This window comes from Myotis myotis, unplaced genomic scaffold (genome assembly GCF_014108235.1).
Source record: "Myotis myotis isolate mMyoMyo1 unplaced genomic scaffold, mMyoMyo1.p scaffold_m19_p_23, whole genome shotgun sequence".
Classification (NCBI taxonomy): Eukaryota; Metazoa; Chordata; class Mammalia; order Chiroptera; family Vespertilionidae; genus Myotis; species Myotis myotis.
Window position 1 is genome coordinate 6187510 of NW_023416328.1, and position 24699 is coordinate 6212208.

The window sequence follows — 24699 nt, forward strand, 5'->3', positions numbered from 1 at the left end:
TCATGGCGCTGCGTGACCCTGGGAGCTCAGCTCAAGTGCTAATGACTCGGTTAGTGACCGGGGCCGCCACGCACCGCACACGGGGAGGCTCTGGGGACGGGGAACCTGGGCCTTCTGACTCCTGGGGCAGCACAGCCTCTGGCCGGCAGTTCCCGGGCGGGAATGCATGTGTGTGGTGCCTCCCTGTGGACACCACGGGTACGGCCTGGGACCCACCCTGATCACAGACCCACCGCAGCCCTCACCGGCACTGCTGAGGAAACCGAGGCCCACGGGGGACACACTACTCGTCCAGAACAAACAGAAATAAATGGCGGGTAACAGTCCCCCGTGATTCTATAAGCACGAACACGGAGGCACAGAACAGCATGTCCAAGTCCATTTCAGAGCTACATGTGGGGGCTGGTGTTCAGACCACAGGTGCCCCCCGAATCTTTAGGGAAAGAGAGACCCCCATTCTTTCCTGTTTATCTCGGGCTCTGAGAGTCTCCTTGCTTCTGAAACCACATCTGGCTACTAAGGCTCCGGGACAGTCTCCCCGACTCAGATGAGGCCGCTCACTCTCCACTGCCCAGTGGCTCTGGCTGGGGTGACCCAGCCCTCCCCGAGGCTGGGCTCACTGTTGTCATTGTGACCCACCTAGAGGGGGCGGGAGATGCCCCCCGAGCCACCCAGCTCAGGTTTACAACAAGCTCTGCCCCAGGAAAATCCCGGGACAGCGAGGGGGGCACTGTCATCATTCCTCCCACCAACACTGAACGAACAGCTACGCTGCGCCAGGACTGGAGCCAGTGGAGAGGCCAGCAGCTGGAGGGCAGCACCGGTCTGGGATGAGAAGATTCTGAGCAGAAGCCAGGGTCCGGTCAGGGAAAGTCCCCATGCCAGGTAGTTCAGAAGAGGGAGCTTAAATACAGGGAGCTGGCTGCAAAAAGTATTGAAAAGACCGAAACACAAAAACGGGGGGATGGGGAAGCCACCCTGAGATCAGCAGGAGTAGGAGCTACCACCACCCCTGGAGCTGAAGGGGCAGAGGGAGGAGGCGGTGCTGCCAGGAGCCTGACCACCAGGAGGAACTGGCATCATGAAGAAGCCTGGCAGCGGGTGGGCAACGGGACCACAGAGGGGGTGCTGGGAATGCCACCAAAGCCAAGAAGGAGAAGAAATACCCCGCTTCTCCCTTCGTCCTCCCCTCTCTCACCAGTACCTCCTACAGGCCAAAGCCAGCTGGAATCCAGTGGCAAGAAAGCTTGGAAAAGGTCATTTTCAGGGCTCAGCAGCCCCCTCAACACACGTGCACACGCAGGCACACACACACTGCAGAGCTCAGCGGGGAGGGGAGGGAGCGGATCTGAGAGCAACAGGCAAATGACCTGAACCGTGCGTGAGGGGAATGTTCAAGCATCTGTGACGTGAATGCTCAAGGATGGTCGGTGTGGTAGGGCATCAGTGTCAAAGGGGCGTGTGTGCGCGTGCGCGCGTGTGTGTGTGTGTGTGTGTGTGTTAGTGTACGTATGTATCAGATGCATTTCCAGGGACTGTATAAATGTGTGGAAGGAGCAGGCACTCAAGGGTGTGTGTGTATGTGATGAGAATATCTGCAGTTCTTGGTGTGTGATGTGAATATTCAAAGCCGTGTGACAAGATGTTCAAGGATGCGGGGGGAGGCTGTGCCTGTGGCTGTGCGTTGGAGATCAGGGAGAAACGGGGGTGGGGGAAAGGGAGCGTCCAGGGGTGCTCTCCACGGACGTGGTGGAAAACGTAGCCGTGGATCTTTGCTGGAGGACAGGGCCGTATAAAACACTTCTCATTCTCACACACGCACCGCAATGGCTGGGAGGCTGCTGTTCAGAAAGGGCTGTGCACCCGGTCTGACTACATTATACTTTGAACACACATACTTTTCCATCCCAATGAGTGCCATGTGCTTCAAAGGAGTCATCTGAAAAAGTCAAGCTCTTATTTTACTGAGGGTGAACGGAGTTTGTGGACCTGCTTTCAGTCGATTTGCATGCCACCCACGACAGCCACCGCCCTTACTACAAGCATCATATATTCTTAGTGGCTACGGCCAGCATTACCCAACTTACTCACTTCACCGCTGGCTTAAGAATTTTCCAACACCCAGCTCTCTCCCTTTAAAAAAAAATGCTAATTTGTCACCTGTGAGGCCCAGCCTCCTTTGGGTGTATGGGTTAAAAGCACCAGCTTTACTGCTTTGAGGATTAGCTGCTGCGGGTGGGAGGGTGCAGGGAGCTACGGAAACAACAGGGAACCACACAGATACCACAGAGTCACATCACATGCTCACTGGACTTTGAGGAATTCAAAGTGTTATCCTGGGATTTCTACAGGTGAGACTAAGAAACTATAGGCAGGCGGGCTTTCCCTTCCACTGGGGACGGAGCTCGCTGCCCCCAGGCTCAGGCTCTGGAGTGAGCCTCCGGTGGGTGGGGCACTCCACCCTGCATCCCAAATGCCTATCTGTGTGAGCAGCTCATGGTGCTGAGGTCACGTGATTTGGCATCCCCTTCATCTTCTCCCAAACTGCCCTCATTTGGGCCTTTCCTTGTGGGGGGGAAGTGCGGGGGGGCACATAGTCCTGCAGTCAACGGCCCCTCAGAGGTCTGGGAACCCTAATATTTTATACTGCATAGCCCCTCAGCGGGGTAATCTTGTGCTCAACCAAATACCCCAGGTTGGTCCCATCCCTGGAGGAAATTGGCCTGCGCCAGTCACCAAGGAGGCTTTCTATGAGACAGCGCAAAAGTAACTGTGAACGTGATCTGTGACTTATGCATGAGCTTTTGTTTTATTTTATAATTTTTATTGATTTTTAGAGAGGAAAGGAGAGAAAAAAACATGGACTTGTTCTACTTATTTATTTATTTTTATTTATTTATTTATTTTTTTGTCGAGTCAAGGCCACCAAAAATTTTGGTTGCCTCCCCCACAAAAAAAAAAAAAAAAAAATTGGGAGAGAAAGAGATTGTTCTACTTATTTATGCATCCATGTATGTGCCCTAACTGGGGATGGAACCCACAATCTTGGTGTATGGGGGCGATGCTCTAACCCACTGAACTACCCGGCCGGGGGCTGCACGGGCTTTAGAATCCAGCCCCCTGTAACAAGAGACCATAGAACTCACTGTCTTGCCTTCAAAGAAAACAAGTCTTAGGCTGTCTCGGACCATGAAGAACTTCAAACTGCCCCAGCCAGTGTGGCTCAGTTGGATGAGCATCATCCAATGCACCAAAGGTTGCTGGTTTGATTCCCGGTCAGGGCACATGTCGGGGCTGTGGGCTCCATCCCTGCAGGAGACAGCCAACAGATGTTTCTCTTTTACATCAATACTTCTCTCTCCCTTTCTCTCTAAATTCACTAATTATGTGTGTGTGTGTGTGTGTGTGTGTGTGTGTATGTTTTTTAAAAACCTTAAAACACTTAAACTCCCCCCAGGCAGTACACTCCAGCCCCACAGAACTTCTCTCAGGCCTCTGGGGCACATGGTCCTCCCCGGCTCACTCCCCTACTCCTCAGGCCTCAGCTCAGCCCTGACCAGCCCTCCCTGACCCCCCGCCCGGGTTGGGTGCACAGCACACGTCCCTATGACATAGTTCGCCTTTGCTGATTGGTGGGTCTGTTTCTTGCCCCACCATCATGAGGACTTTGGCAGGAGTATTTATTATCATTTATTTTTTTAAATTCTCTCCCAAGGTTATTGTTTCCATTGCTCTTTAGAGAGAGTGGAAGGGAAGAAGGGAGGGGGAGAGAGAGAAACATCGATGTGAGAGAGACACATCGATGGGTTGCCTCCTGAATGCGCCCCCAACTGAAGCCGGGGATTGAACCTGCAACCCAGGTACATGTCCTTGACCAGGAAAACCCAACCCTTCTGTCTGAGGGGCGACACTCTAACCACTGAGCAAACTGGACAGGCCTGGCCAGGAATGTTTTGATCACCATTTTTCCACAAATTCTTGTTGCATGGCAAATGCAACATTTTAGAACTTCACTTTGATGCTGAATAGTCCTAAATGTCAAAGAATTCTTCCCATGTGGCAATTTCCCAGGGTTCCTCCTACTGCATTTCAAGCTACTGCCCGTCACTGACAGGAGACTGGCCGGCATGCCCTGTGTAAGTAAGACACACACTTGAAGACTCCGTCTCTCATCATTCCCATCTCTAAATGGAGTAACTTAGGTCTCTTCGGTCTCATTGCTCTCTCCTCCAAATCCTCTTCATATTCTCCCAAAATGCTCCAGCTCGGGCCTTCCCAGGGGTCCGTGACCTGCAGATTACCTTGAGGGCAGGTGTGCAAACGCTATGATGCAAAGGTGATCGTCCAGACAGCAGGGGGCAGTGGGTGGCTTTAGCATCACATAGCTGAGTCCAAGCCCAGGAGTCTAAATCCAGAGTCCCTTCACCTCCCTGATCAGCACATGGCAAGAGGAAGTCTCCGCACTCGGCTGACTTGAGCTTCTCGGGAGGCAGAGGAAGTGGGCGCGCCCCACATCTGTCCTGGCTGGTTACACATCAGCCTCGGGCTGCCCCTCCGGCCCAGAGCGGGGCACTGGGGGCTCTTCTCCAAGGCAGTGACCTCAGGCCAGGGGCAGCAAGGCTGCAAGGGACCCGGTTGTCAGGCAAATCCTGCCACCTTGTGGCGCTCATGCATATGGGCCCAGCCCAGCCACCCTGAAGCCGTGCCTAACCCCGTCCACCTCCACCGGGCTTCTTAGTCCCAGGTGACCTCTCAGAGCCCTGAAAACCCCAAGGCTCCCTAGCCGGGAGGTGTCCTCCCGAACCCCGTTCTCAAGATGTCCCCAATTTTGTCTTCCCTAATAGCACTGGGACTATTTTTCCAATGGAGAACCTGGAAGTCTCTCCCTCCCCTGTCCCTTCTCAGCCGCTCAGCAGCGACTTGGGGCCTGGGTAGCCAGGTTTTCAGGAATCAGTGGTGTTCCCGCACTGCCAAACCTCCAACAAGCCTGCTGCCGGCTTCTCCGGCCCATTTGAGGATGGCTTGGGGCAGAGCGGCTGCTGTGCACATATGCCGCGCACACACATGCACCTATTTCTGGCTGTCCCCACCCAGGACTCACAGGGGACCGCCCAGGGCCAGCCCCTCAGCTGCAGCGTGCTGGCTGTCTGGGCCTATCCCTGCACCTTTATAGCCACAGCTGCTCTGGACCCCTCTCCTGGGAGCAGGGCCCAGAGCAGATTCCTCCTTCGCTTCCTGTGGTGTTGGACTTTCAAGGCAAGTGGAAGGTGATTGACAGCTGAAATGACTGGCTCCAATCCAGGCTTCCAGGGAATAAAGCTGAAAAGGGGGGAGGGGGGTGAGAAGGAGGGAGGGGGAAGGGGCGGGGGCTGCCCTACGGTTTCCAGCACACGGGCTTCATCTTGCTGTACGTGCCTGCAGCTTAGCGCTCTTAGTAACTGAATTGGCAACCTTTCTGCTGTCTTATTCCCCTGCTTGTGTAATAGAATGGGTCGGCGGGTCTATTCTGACTTCAGTGCCCCATAAGCCTGTGCTAACAGTGGCTCCGGATTTCCTGGCCGGGGTGGGGCGGGGCTAACATGCCCAGCCCCTTGGCTGTGATGATGGGATTGCCACCCACGCATTTTGAGATTGGCCATGGAATGAACACACTAATGTCCAAATTACCCATGTCCCTTATCAGACAAGTCGGACAGAAACTCTTGGTTAACATAAAACCTGGAAAAGGAAAGAATGGGAGATGTAAAAGCTGAAGACGATACAGCGGAATTCAGAACGTAGGAGCCTAAAGCCTCTGGAAGGAGGACCCACTCAGTGTGTATAACAAGCCCTGCACCACAAAGTACTTTCACATACATTCCCACGTGCGCTGAGAATGTCTCATCGTGTCTTCCAGATGAGAGGGAAAGCTAAGAATGGCTAAGAACTAGCTGTGCACACAGATCGGAGTTCATTCTGTCCCCGCTACTTGCTAGCGAGTTACCCTAAGCAAGTTAATGAATCTCTCCGAGTCTATGTTCTCATCGCTTACACAGGGATGACGACGTGATGATGCCGGCCCCACTGGTTTGAATGGAAATGCGTGTTGCAGGTATGGGCCTAGCACTCAGGGTCAGGCCACTGTTGCTAACAATGAGAGTAGCTGTAACCTACTGAAGGTCATAATTCAAACCCAGGCCTTCTGACTCCCAAGTTCAGTACTCATGGGGAAAGAAGCCAATTCAGACCCGGCTGGCGTAGCTCAGTGGTTGAGTGTCGACCTATGAATCAGGAGGTCACGAGGTCATGGTTTCCCACTCAGGGCACATGCCCGGGCTGCCGGCTCCATCCCCACTGGGGGGCGTGCAGGAGGCAGCCGATCAATGATTCTCTCTCATCACTGATGTTTCTATCTTTCTCTCCCTTTCGTTTCCTCTCTGAAATCAATAAAAAAAAATAAAGAGAATGAATAAAACAAGAGAAACAGAAAGTGAGAAGGAATTATTCCTTAGGCTAGATTGATACTTCCATCTATCAAGTAGAAAGGGAGGGAATAACAAAAGGGAAAATGGTTACAAGAAAAAAAACTATACAGATTACACACACACACACACACACACGTGTGCCTAGAAGCTGTCACAGAACACAAGGCTTTCACATTCATTTCCTTGTTTTCTCCCTGGCCCAGGAAGCCAGCTGATTACTACAGCAATGTGACACCCTCGGAGCTGGCCCTCCATTCGCAGGGGGAGAAGCCAGTCCTCCTCAAAGGACACACCAGCCAAGACTACACAATGACAAACTCATTTATTTCTCAGAACTGTTCGCTTCTTGAGATTCCCTGCAGATGGGGCGACCACAACACGTCCTTGGGGCCCAGTCGCAGACTTGTCCAAGCATCGTCCTCAGGCAGCCGAGTGCGTCAGAGGTCCAACAGGAATCTCCTCACCTGGGCCAGGTATTTGGGTTGCAAATAGTCGCCCAGCTCCTCCTTGCTGACCCACACGTGCCGGCCCTTCTCCTCGGCCTGGGAAAAGTCTCCAGTGAGGAGTAGTGCTTTGAAGAAGAAGACTTTGGCCCCGAGGCTACTTTCTGTCCGCACTGCCTGGGGGAACTTGAACTTGTAGTGGCCACAGGGTGCATTTCCCAGGAACTTGGCTTCCATGTTGTGTTCTGAGGGAGGGGGAGAAACAGAATTGCAAGATGAGGACACACCCACCTGTGGAGTTCGGCCAAGGTCAGAGAAATCCCGGGGAGTGAGGAGTCCTCGCAGTCATTCCTGAAGAGCCGATGCACGGGGTCCACTCCGTGTGCCAAGCGTCTGCTTTCAGATGGAAGCCGGCAACGCAGCTCCAACACCACTGCTGCGAGTCGCGACACTGAGCTTCGAGACTCAGTCCTGTCACCGTCTGCTGGTGAAGGACCAAGTCACTCGGTATCTGGAAAGCAAAACTCGTCAGCCTTTTAAAGGAGTGTCTCACGGAAAGCATGAAAAGAACCTGATTTGACTTCTGTAGGGTGAATGCACCATAACCAGAGTTAAAAGACAAAGGTAGGTAGGTAAGTCCTGCAATGTATAACAAAGGGCTTAATAACCCCAGCCCAGTATTTCAAAGGATGGGGAAATGATGGATTACTGAAAGGCATGTGGAAAACTGGCGAGCTAAACAAGAAAAATAAGGCTGGAACTCAGCCCTCATGTCAAAAATGATACCGCACAGATGAAAGATTTAACAACAGAGACTTAAATTTTTCATTAGAATTTTATTCATTTTTGATGGTTTCATGGATATTTAATAATATTTTCTAAATGTTAACATATTTTTTAGTTTTTCATTTTAAAAAAAGAGACCATAGAGTACTTTACTTTCTGCATCATTTTTAAGAGAGGAAGGTCTAAACAAAACACAAAATTAAAAAAGACATTTACATAAAAATTAAACCTTTCTTCAAGGAAAAATAAAACCATAAAAAAAGTCAAAGCCAAAATGACAAACTAGAAAAGCTATTTCAACACATTCAACAGAGAAATGCCTGAAGGTATAAGACGTACTTAGCAATCAACAAGGAAAACAAAACAAATCTAAAAGAAAAATGAACCAAGCATATGCACAGGAAGTTCACACGGAAGTCAATTATCAAACTCATTAAAGTAGGCTCCATCCGCCCTAACGGGTTTGGCTCAGTGGATAGAGCGTCAGCCTGCGGACTCAAGGGTCCCAGGTTCGATTCCAGTCAAGGGCATGCACCTTGGTTGCGAACACAACCCTGGTGGGGAGTGTGCAGGAGGCAGCTGATCGATGTTTCTAACTCTCTATCCCTCTCCCTTCCTCTCGGTAAAAAATCAATAAAATATATTTTTTTTAAAAAAGTAGGCTCAATCCTATTATTAAAGAAATAGAAATTAAAACAACAACCTACTACTGCTAAAGTTCAAACACTGAGCGGCACACTGCTTGTCGAGGTTAAGAAAACATGGGACTCGGCAATGGATGTGCATGAGAATCACTGCTGTGATTGGCAAGGTATCAGCTTTACTTATACAGACCCTGTGACCCAGCCACTCTGCCTGCCTGCATGAGCGAAGATGAGTGTACAGGACGGTCACTGCCCCTTTATTTGTAAAAGCGACAGGCTGGTTAAGCAAACAGCAGAACACGCACATGTAAATAGCACGCTGGTGCTAAAATGCAAGCGATGTCTTCGTGTACTGATATAGATGACTAACGGCTCTATATAAGAGGAGAAAAAAGGTACGTAACTGTATAAATATGCTCTGTGTGGGTAAAAGAAGCAGATACCATATGTGCCAATTCTAAAAACATACCCAAACTGCCGATGCCACGTGACTGCCTCTGAGAAGGGAAAACTACTTCTTACCCCGTGATACGTTTACTAGACACAGTTTGATCCATTTTTCACCATCTACAATGAATTGACATTCTCCATATTAAAAAACAACAACGCTATATACAAAATGTCAATAGTGGGTCTCTGTGAGTGGTGAGATTATAACTGTGTTTCTTTGTACCTTTCTGAAATTTCCACTTAATTTCTATAACCTGGGGAAAATGGATTAAAAAATAATAAAATCAAGAAACTAAAAAAGAAACTGTTCACTACAAACATGAGCAAAGAATCTGAATAGGTAGTTCATGGGAGAAGAAATGCAAACAAGCCAATATAGACAGGACAGGATGGTCAATCTCACCAGCAATTAGGAAAATGCCCATCCAAAAGCAATCCTTTTTACTGACTGGATAGGCAAAAATTAACAAGGGAATATTTCATGTTGGGGAGGCCTGGCAAACAGGCACTGTTCACACCACCCCTGAAAATGTCAAATCTAGCTTCATTCTGCAGGACCCCCGGGCACAGCAAGGCCCCACCCATCCTATCTGCCGTGCTCCCTCCCTCAGGCCACACAGGCCCCGCGAGGGAAAGGGTACTTAAGATGGGGGCAGGGCCAGTAAAGTGGTTGTGCACATATCCTGCCAAGTCCACTTTCTCAAAAACACTCCTCAGGCCAGATACTCTCTAAAAGCTGGGGTGATGGAGAGGAATAGATACTGCACGTACCTTCAAGGGAGTCAGAACTCTGGCTGCGGAGGGAAACGTGTTACTAAACCATCACAGGGCAACGGGAAGTGAAAGAGCTTCCTCCCCCAGAACACAGGCTCCCAGGGAGCAGGACTGTCCTGTGACGTCATCACGGTGACCCCCTGCCTGCACAGGGCCGGCAAATGGAAGGCGGAGTGTTTGCTATGTACACTGAGTAAGGCACACGCAGAGCTACGGAGCCACAGGGAGGAGCTCTCTACCCGCAGCCTGGGGACACTTCCACCACAGCACGTTTAACCAACGAGCTGAGACTTAAACACTGAGCAGTCAGACCAGGGAGGAGTAAAAGCATCCAATCGGGGACCAGCATGCGTCAAAGCAGAGGTGCATGAAAGACCACATTATTCAAGGAATGCAGAAGGTTGGCTGGGTTAGAACGCAGACTGCACATTAATGAGGCGAGACGGAAGACTGATGAGCTCGCGATCAGAGCAGAAAGGATTTGCAGGCCATGCTTGAATGTCCGAACTTTTATGGGAAACCTTGTAAGGATTCCAGGGAGAGAAGCCACAGGGATGTGTTTGAGCAAGCTCATTCCGGCAGCACTGAGGGCCGTGACATAAAAGGGGGAACACATTCGGAACGTACTTCACCCGTCAGTGTCGTGGTTCTCACGCACCGTGATTTCGCTCCCCAGCTATTACCTGGCAACGTCTAGATAATTTTGGCTGTCATTTTGGTTGCCACACTACAGGGGGTGGTGATGGGTCAGTGCCGCTGGCATCTGATGGGTACAGGCCACAGACGCTGCTAAACATGCCACAGGGCACATAATGCGCCCACAAAGAATACTCTGGCCCCAACACCAATAGCGCAAGGCTGAGAAATCAAGGTGTCAAAGCCAGAGCTGTGGAATGAGGAGGTACTTAGAGCAGACCGGGTAGGACTCAAGAATTGATGGACATCGGGATGCGCTCAAGGACAGCTCTGAGGCTTCTAGCGGGTGAACAGGTAAGTGGCGGTGCCAAAGAGCAAGGCTACGAAGAGACGCGGGCTGAGAGAATGGTAGGAACAACAGTGCTGAATGTACAGTTGATCCTTGAACAAAGTGATACCCACCCCAGGCAGCCACAGTCCACATATAACTTTGACTCCTCAAAAACTGAATTATAAAAGCCTACTGTTGCCAAGAAGCCTTACCAATAACAGTTAATTAACATATATTCCGTGTGTGTATTACATACTGTATTTTTACAATAAAGTAGACTAGAGAAAACATTATTAAGAAAATAATACACTTATAGTACTGTACGCACTTATTCCAGAAAATCAGCATATACGTGAACCTGCAGAGTTCAAACCCATGTTGTTCAAGAATCAATGTACTAAGTTTAAAAATCTCAGTGGGAGAAAGGAACTCTCACTTGATCTAAGGAAAATCCTTACCTTTAAACCGTGCTCAGTCAGCCTTCACACCCTCTGGCACCTCATGGGGTTTAGAGGGGGACGGGCACTTACCCGGCAGCGTGGCCAGGGTTCGCTCAGCTGTTGCTCGGAGGGTCTCCCCCGGCTGCCACTCTGCCTGGGGCAGCACCCAAACATCCTGGTCTCCAAGCTTCTCTTTGACCAAGAGAACAAGGTTCCTGTCTAGCTTCCGGTGCAGTGAGGTCCGGTCGTTCTTCTCATCGGCTTCTGCGAAGAAATGGGGGTCAGAGGGGACGAGATCATGTGATCTGCCAGAACCAAGGCCATGAGAGCTTTACAGCCTTCCTTTAAGGCAGAGCCACATGCTTGCTCTCAACAAAACTCACAGAGTCCCTCTCCATCTGTGGTTGTGCTTTTTGCCGTTTCAGTTACCCGCAATCAAATCATAAATGGAAAATTCCAGAAATAAACTAGTCAAAAGCTTTACATTGCACCGCATTCTGAACAGCATGATGAAATGGGGTGCCATCTTGCTCCATCCCTTTATCCAGCGTCTCCAGGCTGTATACACGCCTGGCCTGTCAGTCACTCAGCCATTCCAGTTGTCAGATCAACTGTCACAGTGCTTGTGTTTAAATAACCTTTATTTCACTTCATCATGGCCCCACAGTGCAAGAGTAGTAATGCTGGCCATTCAGATATGCCCGAGAGAAGCCATAAAGTGCTTCCTATACGTGAAATGGTGAGTACAACACAATAAGGTATTTTGAGAAAGACACACCACATTCACAACTTCTATTACAGTACATTGCTATAATTATTCTATTGTATTACTAGCTGTTGTTAATCTCCTACTGTGCCTAATTTATAAATTAAATTTTACCATAGGTGTATATGTGTAGGGAAAAACACAGTATATACAGGATTTGGTACTATGCAGTTTCAGGCACCCACTGGGGAGTGGGCAGGGTCCTGAAATGTATTCCCTGAGGATGAGGGGGGGAATACTCTAATTAAATTACAACCCTGACCCATCTCTCTAACTCTGGCCTCGTCCAAGGTAAAACCTCACAATCTTGAGGAAACTAAAATATAAGAAGAGGAACCCAAAAGCTGAACTTCTCCTTTGACGAGCAAACCATGAAGGACTTTCAGCCTCTGAAAGAGAGGCAATGCCCACAGTAACTAAGACCCCACACCTTCCCTGGTGTTGGCACTGTTTCTGACTTGACCAGCCCCCCCTTTCTCCCTGGCATTCCTCTGTGAAACAGGGCAGGACTCACCCTGGGCTTTCGGAGGATTTTCAGATGAAGCGCCAGGAGCTAGTGGAAAAGGCTTAATTTCCCCCTCTCAGTCCAAACTAGGAGGTAAATTCAGAAAACACTTCTAAAGTTTAACTGAGAAAGAAGGCTATCCCAACCTCCTTATCTCCTATTCAAAAATATTATAGGCCTTAAATTATATTAGGGGCAGATGTGAGGAACGGGGGGAAATTATTTTCCTCCCACCTGAAAGACAGATGATTTGTCATTGGCAATTATGTGTTACTTAAACACTGAGCAGGGTTAGGCGATTGTCTTTCGTTTGGGAACCAGAATACTCTTCTCCTCCTCCTCTTTCCCTGTTCTCCTGAAAAAGACCACAAACCTGTTATGCGAGCTCCCGGTTTGAACTGTAGGAACTTCTGCTCCCAAATTTCTTCCAAATCCTGAACCAGCAATATATTCTGTCCATCTTCATCGTCATCGAGGTCAGCTTTCCTCTTTGCCAGGCGCCGGGCTTCGTCCAAAGCGCGGAGCTCGTGGTCTGAATACCGGCTTCTCTCGATCTCGATCTGGGGAAATTAGGAGGCAGAATAAAACATAGTTACAGCCCACTTGACAGACTCAGAAGTTTACCACCCAACACAACCAGACATACAATCAGACCACCAAAGGAGGAAAAACAACAGAGAAAGAAAAAGGTCACCTGCACCTGCACTGTGGGCTTGAGTTACATTTACTAAAATGTGAGAATGTGATTGGAGGTCAAGATGGGGAACAGCCCGGCGGCCGTGGCTCAGTGGCTGAGTGTTGACCTATGAACCAGGAGGTCACGGTTCGATTCCCGGTCAGGGCACATGCCCAGGTTGTGGGCTGGATCCCCAGTGTGGGGCGTGCAGGAGGTAGTCGATCCATGATTCTCTCTCATCATTGATGCTCTCTCTCTCCCTCTCCCTTCCTCTCTGAATCAGTAATATAGTTTTTAAAAAAACTATATTTTTTTTTAGCGTGGCGAGTAACAGAGGCCACGCTACAGTCATGTCAGTCTTGATGGGAACCTCACTCACCAAGGACTTTTGATGTTTCTCTTGAAATTATCGTGTTTTCTTTGATTACAAAATCCGCATTGTTAACCAGTTGAGAGTCAATCCGCACTATTAACGTGTTAACACTTAACCCGCACTATTAGCCGGTACACCGAGCACACAGCCTGTGACTGACTACCTGGCTCCTGCCCGCTCCCCACCCCCCCATCAGCATGAGCGCAGGGCATTTCAGCAGCACAGTGTCTGTGCAGTGTCTGTGTGCAGTGTCTGTGCACAGTGAGTGTCTGTGCACAGTGAGTGTCTGTGCATGGTGTCTGTGCACAGTGTCAGTGCACAGTGTCTGTCTGTGCACAGTGAGTGTCTGTGCACGGTATCTGTCTGTGCACAGTGGGTGTCTGTGCACAGTGTCTGTGCACAGTGGGTGTCTGTGCACAGTGTCTGTCTGTGCACAGTGTCTGTCTGTGCACGGTGTCTGTCTGTGCACAGTGAGTGTCTGTGCACGGTATCTGTCTGTGCACAGTGGGTGTCTGTGCACGGTATCTGTCTGTGCACAGTTGGTGTCTGTGCACGGTATCTGTCTGTGCACAGTGAGTGCCTGTGCACGGTGTCTGTGCACAGTGAGTGTCTGTGCACGGTGTCTGTGCACAGTGTCAGTGCACGGTGTCTGTCTGTGCACAGTGAGTGTCTGTGCACGGTGTCTGTGCACAGTGGGTGTCTGTGCACGGTATCTGTCTGTGCACAGTGAGTGTCTGTGCACGGTGTCTGTGCACAGTGTCTGTCTGTGCACGGTGTCTGTGCACAGTGAGTGTCTGTGCATAGTGAGTGTCTGTGCACAGTGAGGGCTCAGGGCTCGTCTGTGACTCACGAACACCTGGAGGGCAGGCGCACACCGAGTACACGCACTGACCGGAGCCTTAGCTCCCAGCAGCGAACACAGGGAACGTCTCCGGTTCCGGAGACACAGGCCGCCCCTCGGTCGCCATCTGCGGACACTGAGACCCTCGCCGCCACCACCCCGTTCCTGTCCCGTCCCCTCCCCTCCCCAACCTCTCACACACGCAGCCCCGGGAGGACCACGGCGACGCTCACGGGCACCTCACGGGCGGGCGGCCGCCTCCCCCTCCCCCTCCTCACAGAGACCCTCTCCGCTCCGAGCCGCCCACCAGGAGAGCGACCGAGGCCGCCTCGTTTACCGCCGCTCCCGTCGGGCGCGGACCGCAAACAAAAAGGAGCGTCTCCGAAGAGCTGCCGAAGGAGACGATAAGAGGGCCGAGGGGGACACACTACCTCCTACCGAACGCCTACTGTGCACCAAGCCAACCACAGAGGCGGGGGCCATTTTGCGGGGTAAGTTCCCTGAAGTTCCGAGTGGGGAGGTAGCCGGTCCAAGGTCACACGGACTCACTGGTGCCGGAGTCGGGACCGAACCCGAGCCCGCGCGCCTCTCTGGGTTCCCTGAAGGCGCCTCAAGTCTACCTGCTGGAGCAGAGCCGCCATCTCCTCCTGCAGAGGGCTCAGCGCCTTGGAGACCACCGGCGGCCGCTGCAGGCACAGCGCGCCCCACAGGCGCCACGGGGACCCGCCGCTCGAGGGCGCGGCCGCCAGGGCCAGGCCGCGAGAACCCGGGCCGCCGGCCCAGAGCGGGCGCCGCCAGCCCCTCGCCAGCCCCAGCAGCGCGCGCGCTCCCGGCGCCGCCATCCCCGCTTTCCCGCGATGCACCGCGGCCGCGGCCCGGCCAATCCCGTGCTCCCACAAGGCAGCGCGGGGACGGCGCGTCCGGAAGGCCCAGGATGAACCATTCCCATGCGGAGCGGGGGAGGGCGGGGGGCTCCTGTTAGAATTGAGGGGAGAGGAGAGAAATCCCCAGCTGAAAAGCACAGCGACGGCTGCTATGGAGCACATACACGGGGGTGAGAGGCTTTAACGGACCCGGCGAGGAGGAGTCAGGTGACTTTCCCTCGGGGCTCCCCCCGCCGGGCGCTCATGGTGCTGGCGCCGCGGACGGGAACGCGTTGGGGTCAATTCGAGTCATGCAGGCGGTGAGGAACGCGGGGTCTCGGCTCCTGTGGTCGTGGGCTTGGCCGCCCACAAACAGGTAAGAGTGATCGCCCCTCCGAACCCACGGCCACCTCCAGGGTACGCTCCTGCCCTGGTCCCGTGGGTCATGGGGACTCCGGTGGGCGGCAGGGGACCTCAGCGACCTGTCCGTCCCCGCAGGATAGTGGCCCGGGTGCCGGCCGCCACCATCCACACGGGCGCCCAGCAGCTGCAGGACGCGGCGGCCAAGCAGAAGGTGGAGGAGAAGGCGGCCCCGGCTCCGAGCAGCAGCAGTTCCAGGTGAGAGCCGCTGCGGTCCAGCCCTCCCGAGCCCGGCACCACCCTCCAGAGCCTGGGAACCAGTGAATTCCCACCTCTGTCGCTTGCCATCTGTGCCACTTTGTGAAAATTAGCCTCGAAGCCTCCGTTCTCTCGACTAAAAATGGATAAAGTGCCGAGAGAGATTGTGGGAATGAAAGCAGATGAGACTTAGCACAACGTGGGTGCTTGGTGAGCCTTTGATGAGTGAGTGAGTGGATGTCAGAGGCGCCCGGGAAGATCAGCTCTCCCCCTGAGAGGGAGCGCAGGTCGCACCGACTACACAGAAGCACAATGGGAGAAGAGGGGGCGCTACACTACGGTGTTGATTATCCTACACTCTTCAGAGTTGGTCTGAGATCTGGGGAGATTCTGTGCTCTGCCCTGGGGACTGGCATCTTGCTTCCCACCTCTGCGTGCTAGGTGTAGTTCACATCCATTTAACAAACATTTACTGAGAACCTACTGGGTGCCATGCACCCATACAAATACAAAACATCGCTCCTCCCCACAGTAGGGAGGACAAGCCTGCAAGCATCTTCACCAGAGTCTGATGAGTAATAGCCTGGAGGTCAGAGCTGGCTGCTGGGAAGTGTGAGAGGATGCGGTCTAACTCCTGAGTTAATCAGGTGAGACTGTAGAGAAGGAAGCGTGGGGCTGACAACTGCACGGAATGGGAGTTCAGCTGGACAAGATGAAAGGGGTTGTTTAGGCAAAGCTAACAGTGCATGCGTGTAAAGGCATGTGGTGTGAAACATGGGATATTCAGGTGTGTGTGATGGCAGATGAGGTCAGCGAGACAAGAAGGAATCAGAAGGCCAAGGGTGTTGTCTGTAATGGGGGCTTTTACACTGCCCCCCACTGCAGACGGTGGGAGGCCTCTAAAGACGTTTTAAGTCAGGATTCTGTTCTGGTCGTTCAACATTGCCAGACACTGTTCAAGGTGTTAAGGACACATTGGGGACCAAACACAGAAATCCCTGTCCCCACAGAACTTAAATTACAGTGGATAGGGGACAGCAAATATAAGACAAGTAAAACATGGGAGTATGACAGATGGCAGGAGTGTCTCTAGTGTTCATAAGCAGTTAAGGCCAACATGGAGTGAGGAGTAAAAATAGGAGGTGGAAGCAGAGAGGCCAGCAGTATAGCAGGCACACAGGGCTACATGACGTCATCGTCCGGACTTCAGCTTTGACTCTGATGAGATGGGAAGCCACTGGAGAGTCGTGGAGAGAGTTGACACAATCATGCTTACAGTTTTTAAAGAGTCCTTTCGGCTGCACATAGTAGGATCTCTGCATTTTGATAATGCACATAGTAGGATCAAAATGCACATAGTAGGCTCTCTGCATTTTGACATTGAATGCAGGGAAGCAGGAAGTCTTCTAAGCAGTTAGACTATTGAAATAATCCAGGCAAGAGATGATGGTGGCTTGGACCAGAGTGACAGCTGTGGAGGTTGCGTGAATGGTTGGACTGATACATTTAGAAAGCAGAACCAATATGATCTATTAACGTAAGGTGTGAAAAAAGGAGAGGGATGTAGGAACACTCTCAAATTTGGGGCCCACGCAACTAGAAAGATGGCGTTGTTAAGATGGGGAAGACTACAGGAGCTTGGGATTGGGTGGCTAGGTCGGAGATGCTTAATTCACATCCAAGTGGAGATACGGTGTTGGCTATTAGACATGGAGTTGGGGGACGGCTCTGGGCCACACATGCATGTGGAACACACACCAGAGATGATGAGGAGACGACAAGATCATCAAGAGAGGAAGAGAAGTCCAAGGACTGACCCCTCGAGCCCTTTGACATTTAGAGATTTGGCAGATGAGGAAGAATCAGCGAGAGAGACGGAAGAGAGGCAGTGGAGGCAGCCGATCAATGATTCTCATCACTGCTGTTTCTATCTCTCTCCTTCTCCCTTCCTCTCTGAAATCAATAAAAATGTATTTAAAGAGAGAGAGTAGTGGGGGAAAACCTGGAGAGATTATTTTGTGTGTGTGGATCAAGGGCAAAGGTCAGTTATGGCAGATGCTGCTGATAGGACAGGTTGATAGGCTGAAGACCGACTTGCTCCTGGCCTTGTAAGTTGGTCAGTGGCCTTGACTAGAGCGTTTTGGTGGGGTGATGGGGGCTGATGTCTGATTGGAGTGGGTTCAAGGAGAACAGAAGACGGGAAGAAACAGCAGGCCCTGCATTTCTTGAAGGGGGATCTGCTGTCAGGGTCACAGAAATGGCAGTAGCTCAGGGAGCCTTGGGGATCGAGGAGTTTTTGTTTGCTTTTCGGCTGGGGGAAGGCAGCCTCTTGCTGATGGGCGTGATGCGGCGGAGAGGGGAAGGAACGAACGATGGGACCGAGGCGGAACACAATGTCCTTGAGAGGCGAACACACAAGAGGAGCATCAAACAGGAGAGAATGCAGAGCTCGCGGGCACAGCTGTTTGGCAGTGGGGGTTGGCGGGAACTCTGATTGCTTCTATTTCTCCGTGACGGCCATCAGCTGTCGGTGAGGAAGCAGGTTTGAGGAGACAAAAGAAGGTATAAAACCGTCGTCCGGGAGACTGGAGGGACAGCTGGGGGGGGGGGGGGGTGCTATCTGATTGCCACGCAGGGCTGAGGGCCCACTTGATGTCAGAAGTCATTAGAATAAAGAATGGCTCTCGACCTGGGGCGATTTTGCCTCCGAGGGGACTTTTAGCAATGTCTGAAGACATTTTTGATTGCCACAACTTGGGGGACATTAGGTAGTGGGGAGAGGTCACGGTATGCAGGACAGCCCTCCACAACAATGAATTATCTTATTCAAAATGTCAGTAGTGCTGAGGCTAAGAAACCATGATATAGGGAGACCAGTCAGCATTGCTGTCTATTTTTTTCCAGCCAGCTGTGCACGCACAGGCTCAGAGTGGCTGGAGGGTGAACCAGGGTTAGGGGTTTGCCAGGAGAGTGCCATGAAGTGGGTAGGGGCCAGGGGTTGGGGATTGAGGGTGTGTGCAAAGGAGTGATTATAATGACTGGCCATATAATTGACTTGAGGTCAGGGCAGAACGGAAGGCATCAGGGTGTAAGGGAAAGTGAAAAACTGGTAAGATGAGTGGGATTGAAGAGTTCCCAGTAGAGGAGCCAGTGGGTGCGCCAGGAGGTGGTGGCCAGCGTGTGATGCTAGGAACCGAGGTTGTGATGGGGTTGCAGGTATGGTGATGACAAGGGTTAGTTACCACGGGAGGAAGTAGCCAGGGTAGGGTAGAGGACACAGGATCACGGGAGAAATGGAAGTCAAGAAACAGAAGCCAAGGGTTGGAAGGCTCTTACTGAAAACATATGTAAGTATGACGGGTAGTGGGCCATGAGCTAGGATCTCTGCATTTTTCTACATTTATGTTCATTTCTAACGTGTCTGTAGCCACAGTTAGAAAACAGGTTGAAGACCCTGAGGCAGGGCCTCTGTCTTTGGGGCGGGGCGCAGGGCTGCAGGGTGCCTAGCGGGAGATTCCAGCGTCTGCCACGTGTGTCAGGGCTGGATTGGCCCAGAGATCAGCAAGTTCTCATGCAGGAGTCAGCCCTCCTCGCGGACCCTCAGCGGGGAAAGGCGGCTGATGTCCGTCCACAGCGTGCAGAAGCGATGCCACATGTGCTGGCCCCGGTCTGCGTGTCCATTTCTGAGGGTGGCTGTGAAGAGGCGGCAGTCCCGTCCCTGCTTCCGTGGGGTGAACCACTAGCTCATGTGTACATTGGTACTGGGAGGTTTAAAGGCCGATTATCCATGCCTTCAATTCAGTGGCTCAAGTTCCAAGTCCTTCCTCCTTCACAGACCTGGCTTTCTGTATAAGGCAGTGCCCTGGTACATTCAGACTTCAGTGAGCTTAATTTTTTCACATCCCCAAGTCCATAGGGGAAACGATCAATTGGGAAGCGGTGATGTTTTAAACATTAATGTCATCTCAGCCTCATCCATGTACGCAGGCTGATAAGCCAGGAACCGGCTGAGGTGCCCAATCATCTCTTAAGATCAGGCCTAGCAGGGAAGAATACACTTGTAACTCCTGTATCACTGTGTTGTTCTGTTTTTTAAAAATATCTCTAGGGAAGGAGGTAGGGCTGAGGGGAGGACTGTTCTCAGATAAGTGTGTATTTTCTGAACCTAAGTCTGTTGAATTTCATGACGGGAGCGGGTACAGACACAGACCTGATTTGCACGTGTAGGCAGGGGCACAGCGGGTTGACTCACATCTCGGGCTGCGTGACAGTTGCGTGTGTGTGGGAATAAAAGAGAGCACAGCGTGATGAGCAGCGCTCTGAACAGACGCAGGTCTCCCAGGCTCACCACCTGGCTTCCCAGCGAACCCTGTGTCCCTGTTCCTACCTCAGTTTCTCCATCTGAAAATGAAGAGTACTGACCTAGGCTAGCCAGAGAACAGGCTGGGCCGAGACAGCAAAAGATCTTGAACTCCTTGCAGTGTCTGGGCCAGTGTTCGCAGCCCTGGGTTCACCTGGGATGGACCTGGGGCCGTGTAGAGAGAGGGTTCCCAGGCCTGCCCATCACCATAACAGGTGCTTCTGCTGTTCAGAGAGAGAACCATTGGGCTAGGGTACGGGTTGCAAACTACATTCCATGGGCCAGGTCTGGCCAGTTGCAATAAAGTTTTATTGGGACAGCCACGCCCATTGATTTACTGTTGTCTACGGCCAGCCGTTTTTGAACTACAGTGCCAGAGTTGCAACAGAAACCTCATGGCCAGCAAAGCCCAAAATATTTACTCTCTGGCCCTTTACAGAAAAAGTCTGCTGACCTCTATTCTAAGGGATACTGGATTTTTTTTTATAGTAATGATAAGTATGAGTAAAGTTTTGTTGCCCTTTTTTTATAGAGTCAAGATGCCATCCGCAGGTGACGAAATAAGAAAATAGAGATTTAACTATATTTTTAAGTTGCAGAAAGCGGATCCTACAAAGGATTGAAGTGCTGATCGGGTTACAGTAGGAGGGACAAGACGGGTGGGAGGGTGGGTGGTGTCTCTTCTCTTCTAGCAGAGCGAGTAGCTCCTGTGCCTAGTCAGAGAGGCGCTCACACAGGGCGGAGCACCAGCACTGAGAGGGGGTGTCGGGGCAGCCACCTCAGGGGCCGGTTGGGGAGCTGCTGTTTTCATCGAGTTTGTCTGTACTGTTGGGTTATTTTTAACTCTCAGATGGATTTCTTTGATTTTAAAAAATATAAGAATAACTTCACATTAAATGTTCTCATTGCAGCATCTACCCTCCAGTTCCAGGCCAGGAGAGCCCCCTGAGGTGGGCAGGAAAGAAATTTGAGGAGATCCCCATCGCACACATTAAGGCGTCCTACAACAAGTGAGTGGGGAGGGGGCACCTGGGCAGGTCTAGGTGGGCTCCTTTCCCCTCCACAGGGAGGGCACGGTGGCCCTGGGCACCTGCGTGGGTGGAAGCCCCTTCCGCTTGGTGGTGCCCGTGCACATGTTCCCCAGGTCCCCTTGGGGAAACCAGCTTCTGTCTTTAGGACGTTCACTCAGATTTGATGACAATGTGGAGTGGGTTGGGCATATCCTATCGCTGAGATTGCTTTCCTACAAACGGGGCCAGGTCAGGGTGCCAGCATGGTGGGTTCTGGTGAGGGCCCTCTTCAGGGTGGCGGATGGCGGGCTTCTCGCTGTGCCCTCACGGAGGAGGGGCGAGGGAGCACTCTGGAGTCCCTCGTATAAGGGCACTAATCCCATTCATGAGGGTGCCACCCTCACGACCTAATCGCCTCCTAAAGGCCCCACCTCCAAACACCATACTATTCGGGGTTAGGAATCCAGCATGAATTTGGGGGACACAGACATTCAGTCCATAACAGCTCTCTTTATGTGAAGTTTAGGGGATTGATTCTGACCCTCCCTGGCGCCTCCTGTAAGAGTTCAAAAAGCATTTTACTGGTTAAGTTCAGAGGAAAAGCAGCTGACCTTTGCTCTCTCTCTCGGGCTTGTAAGGACATAGGCTAGCGCGCTCTAAAATCCCTGAATAGTCCATTTTACCTCCCGTGCCTCCCCTGCTCTCCTAGCACACAGATCCAGGTGGTCTCTGCCGCCAACCAGCCCCTTGCCCGCACCTCCTGTGGCACCGAGGGGTTCAAGAACGCCAGGAAGGGCACGGGCATCGCGGCACAGACAGCTGGCATAGCTGCCGCAGCGGTAAGTGCACGTGGATGGCGATGGGTGATAGTAGCCCCTGGGAAGAGGTGGTGTGGTGAAAACCTCACGCAGGACGCACCTGAGTGTGAACGTGGCAGACCTTCCTAGACGCAGATTGGCAGTGTGCCGCTGCTGGCATGTTTATTGAGCATCTACTATATGCCAGGCACTTGACACTCGCTATCTGGAGTCTTCAGAAGACACCGGCACTGTCCATGTCTTGAGCCAGTTCACGTACAGAGTACGACTTGCTCAGAGCCACGTGGTCGCTTTCGCTCCCTGGTGTGGTCTGGGACCACAGCTTGTGCCCTGGCTGCTGTGCACAGGCCCCCAGAGGTCCACAGGTGTGTCCCGAAGGACAACCCTGGCCTTCGCAGCCCGCTCAGTGCCCCAGACCATTGGCTGCTCTGCATGAATGACCCTCAGCGTGTGCTAATGTCCACCAAGGGGCAGGTCAGACCCTGGAAAGACACATGTCTGTGTTGAATGGCTTCTGCTGGGCGGGTTCAGTGACATCTGTGTTTCCCGGGCTTCCATCACGATGCCTTTGTAATCAGTGAGGAAAAATGTACCTTTCACTAAAGATGTCAGATGGTAAGAGGACACTTGCTTGTGGGTATTGAAGCTCTGCCGGCAGCCCCGGGCTCCTCGCGGTCTGAGGTTCTGCGTTCACCCCGAGGCACATCGGAGCGATGCTTAGACACTCCACCAGGTGGCAGTGCTGTCCTGGCGACTTGTGTGCTGTGCTTCCTGATGTGCGGCCTGTTTCCACATGGGGGCGCCTTCTCCCTGGAGCGCCTACCCTGCGGCCCCAGGGCGGAGCTGGAGACGTGGATGTAGCCGCTCCCGCCGGGCACTAACCACTTGTCACTCCTTTCCAGAAAGCCACGGCGAAGGGCGTGACCCACATCCGCGTGGTGGTGAAGGGCCTGGGGCCGGGGCGCTTGGTGAGTGCGTGATTCTCCGCACGAGTGCGCTTGCTTCTGTAGACAAACGGGGCTGGAGAGCAGGGGGGAGAGTGGAGGGGCCTTGTAGTGGGTTCCCATGAGGGCCGGAGATTTCTGTTGTTGTTACAACCTCCTGCGCTTCTGGAGGCAAGCCCAGGCCCCTCAGTTGAGTTCCTCAGACATTCGCTGAGCGCCTGCTGTGTGCCAGGCCCGGGGACAGAAAGGTGGCCCCTGGGACCACCACAAATGGGACGCTCAGCGCAGACGAGTGGGGGCACTGGTCAGGCTTGTGCCCCAGGTGCTGGGAGCCCATCGGGGATGATCAGGGAAGCCCCCCAAAGAGGTGACAACTCTGACTTTTAAGAATCGCGTGGCATTGTCCAGGTGAGGGGGACAAGAGGAAACAACTGCAGAAGTGTGAGCCTGAGGGTGGGAGGGTGTACAGGCAGCCTTTGTCCTGAGGTGGTGGGGCGCAGGTGGAAGCGACAGGCGTGACTACAGTGGGCAGCGCTGAACGCCTGGTTAAGGGGCTTGGTTGGAGACCTTTGTGAGTAGGTGTCAAAGCCAGGGAACCTCTCCACGCTCCCCCCTCGCTCCCTCACCCCACCCTCCACCTCCCTGTCCGAGCCTGCCTGGACACTAGGCCATCACTTCCGGCACCGAGCCACCCTCCTGTTCTCTGCTCCTCCCAGTCTGCCATCCAGGGCCTGACGATGGGGGGCCTGGAAGTGATCTCCATCACAGACAACACCCCCATCCCGCACAACGGCTGCCGCCCCAGGAAGGCTCGCAGGCTCTGACGGGAAGGAACCTGGCCCTGAACCTGACCGCAAGGCCCACCTGCAGGCCTCAGCAAGCACCCATCGGAGCTTCCCACAGGGGCCGCTGGAGTGCTCACCGGGAAGGGACGGCTCTGCCTCCTCGCGTGGGGCCCACTTCTGACCGGAGACCCGTGCCCAGAAGTGAGGCCATCTGCTCTTGGACACAGGGGGGCTGTGGCCCAGCCCCCAACCAGTAAATGCTGCCCTGCCCAAAGCAATAAAAGATCTCTCCCATCTGCAGTGACTGAGGCTTTTGCTTCCAGATTGGCAAACAGTAACCCCCACGTACTCCTGAAAAAGATTGAGATGAAACCCTCGTTTGGAGGGTTGAAATATAAACCAGACAGCACTCGGGGAGACCGGCCCCGCCACGCAAGGCTGGCCACTAAAGCGGTTCCTGTTTACCTGAAAGCCAGCTGCCACCCCCCTGCCTCTGCCCTTCTCAGCAGCCTGGGTCCCGAGAACACAGGTGGGCCGTGTGCTCGCACTTCCCGCAGGCGGAGAAGAGGCAGAGCCTAGCTTCGGGCCCGAACGTTGGCACGAGCCAAGTGTTGGCACAGCTTGTGTGGCACGCTTCCTTGTTTCCTGGCAGCGGGCTCTGGATTACTCCTCAGTGCATCTGCAGTTTTGCTTCTGGCAGCTCAAAGCTGGTAGCACAGGCCTGGCTGCATAGGGGAGCCTCCCCTCCCCTCCCCTCCCCTCCCCTCCACAGGCAAAAAGACAGGTACAGTGTCTTCCCTTTCAGCCAAGACATCACCTGACACCAGTGCCAAAACAAGCCTGTTGAACACTGAAGTACCTGGATGCGGGCAGAATGTCCCTCGGCTTGTCAAGAGAAACCATTTCCAATCGCCCCTGCCTACACCCTGGCTGACATGTCCATGGCTCAACGGTTGAGTGTCAGCCTATGAACCAGGAGGTCACAGTTCGATTCCCCGTCAGGGCACATGTCTGGGTTACGGGCTTGATCCCCAGTGTGGGGTGTGCAGGAGGCAGCCGATCCATGATTCTCTCTCATCATGGATGTTTCCCTCTCCCTCTCTGAAATCAATAAAAATATATTTAAGAAAGAAAAAAAAAGCATGGATCCCTTCCCCTGGGCTCCCTTACTC

At 52.7% G+C, this 24699-nt stretch overlaps 2 protein-coding genes across 2 annotated transcripts; one reads left to right on the forward strand and one right to left on the reverse strand.

Moving 5' to 3' along the window:
- Positions 1–6767: 6767 nt before the first annotated feature.
- Positions 6768–14990, reverse strand: MRPL46 (mitochondrial ribosomal protein L46). The gene is made up of 4 exons (XM_036355678.1): positions 14750–14990; positions 12613–12799; positions 11059–11232; positions 6768–7152 (listed from the first exon to the last, which is right to left on the reverse strand). The coding sequence occupies exons 1-4, from the start codon at positions 14969–14971 to the stop codon at positions 6902–6904; spliced, it is 834 nt and encodes a 277-aa protein (XP_036211571.1). The 5' UTR covers positions 14972–14990; the 3' UTR covers positions 6768–6901.
- A 70-nt stretch (positions 14991–15060) lies between these two features.
- MRPS11 (mitochondrial ribosomal protein S11) lies at positions 15061–23830 on the forward strand. The gene is made up of 6 exons (XM_036355679.1): positions 15061–15368; positions 15491–15610; positions 20882–20980; positions 21690–21819; positions 22701–22766; positions 23459–23830. The coding sequence occupies exons 1-6, from the start codon at positions 15304–15306 to the stop codon at positions 23564–23566; spliced, it is 588 nt and encodes a 195-aa protein (XP_036211572.1). The 5' UTR covers positions 15061–15303; the 3' UTR covers positions 23567–23830.
- Positions 23831–24699: the final 869 nt, after the last annotated feature.

Excerpts from the sequence above, each read along its gene's own strand:
- MRPL46 (XM_036355678.1), bottom strand. The coding sequence starts at position 14,971 with ATGGCGGCGCCGGGAGCGCGCGCGCTGCTGGGGCTGGCGAGGGGCTGG. Across the intron at positions 12,800-14,749 it reads TGGCGGCTCTGCTCCAGCAG|ATCGAGATCGAGAGAAGCCG; the intron begins GTAGACTTGAGG and ends TAATTTCCCCAG. Across the intron at positions 7,153-11,058 it reads AACCCTGGCCACGCTGCCGG|AACACAACATGGAAGCCAAG; the intron begins GTAAGTGCCCGT and ends CCCCTCCCTCAG.
- MRPS11 (XM_036355679.1), top strand. The coding sequence starts at position 15,304 with ATGCAGGCGGTGAGGAACGCGGGGTCTCGGCTCCTGTGGTCGTGGGCT. Across the intron at positions 15,611-20,881 it reads CCGAGCAGCAGCAGTTCCAG|CATCTACCCTCCAGTTCCAG; the intron begins GTGAGAGCCGCT and ends TTCTCATTGCAG. Across the intron at positions 21,820-22,700 it reads CTGGCATAGCTGCCGCAGCG|AAAGCCACGGCGAAGGGCGT; the intron begins GTAAGTGCACGT and ends ACTCCTTTCCAG.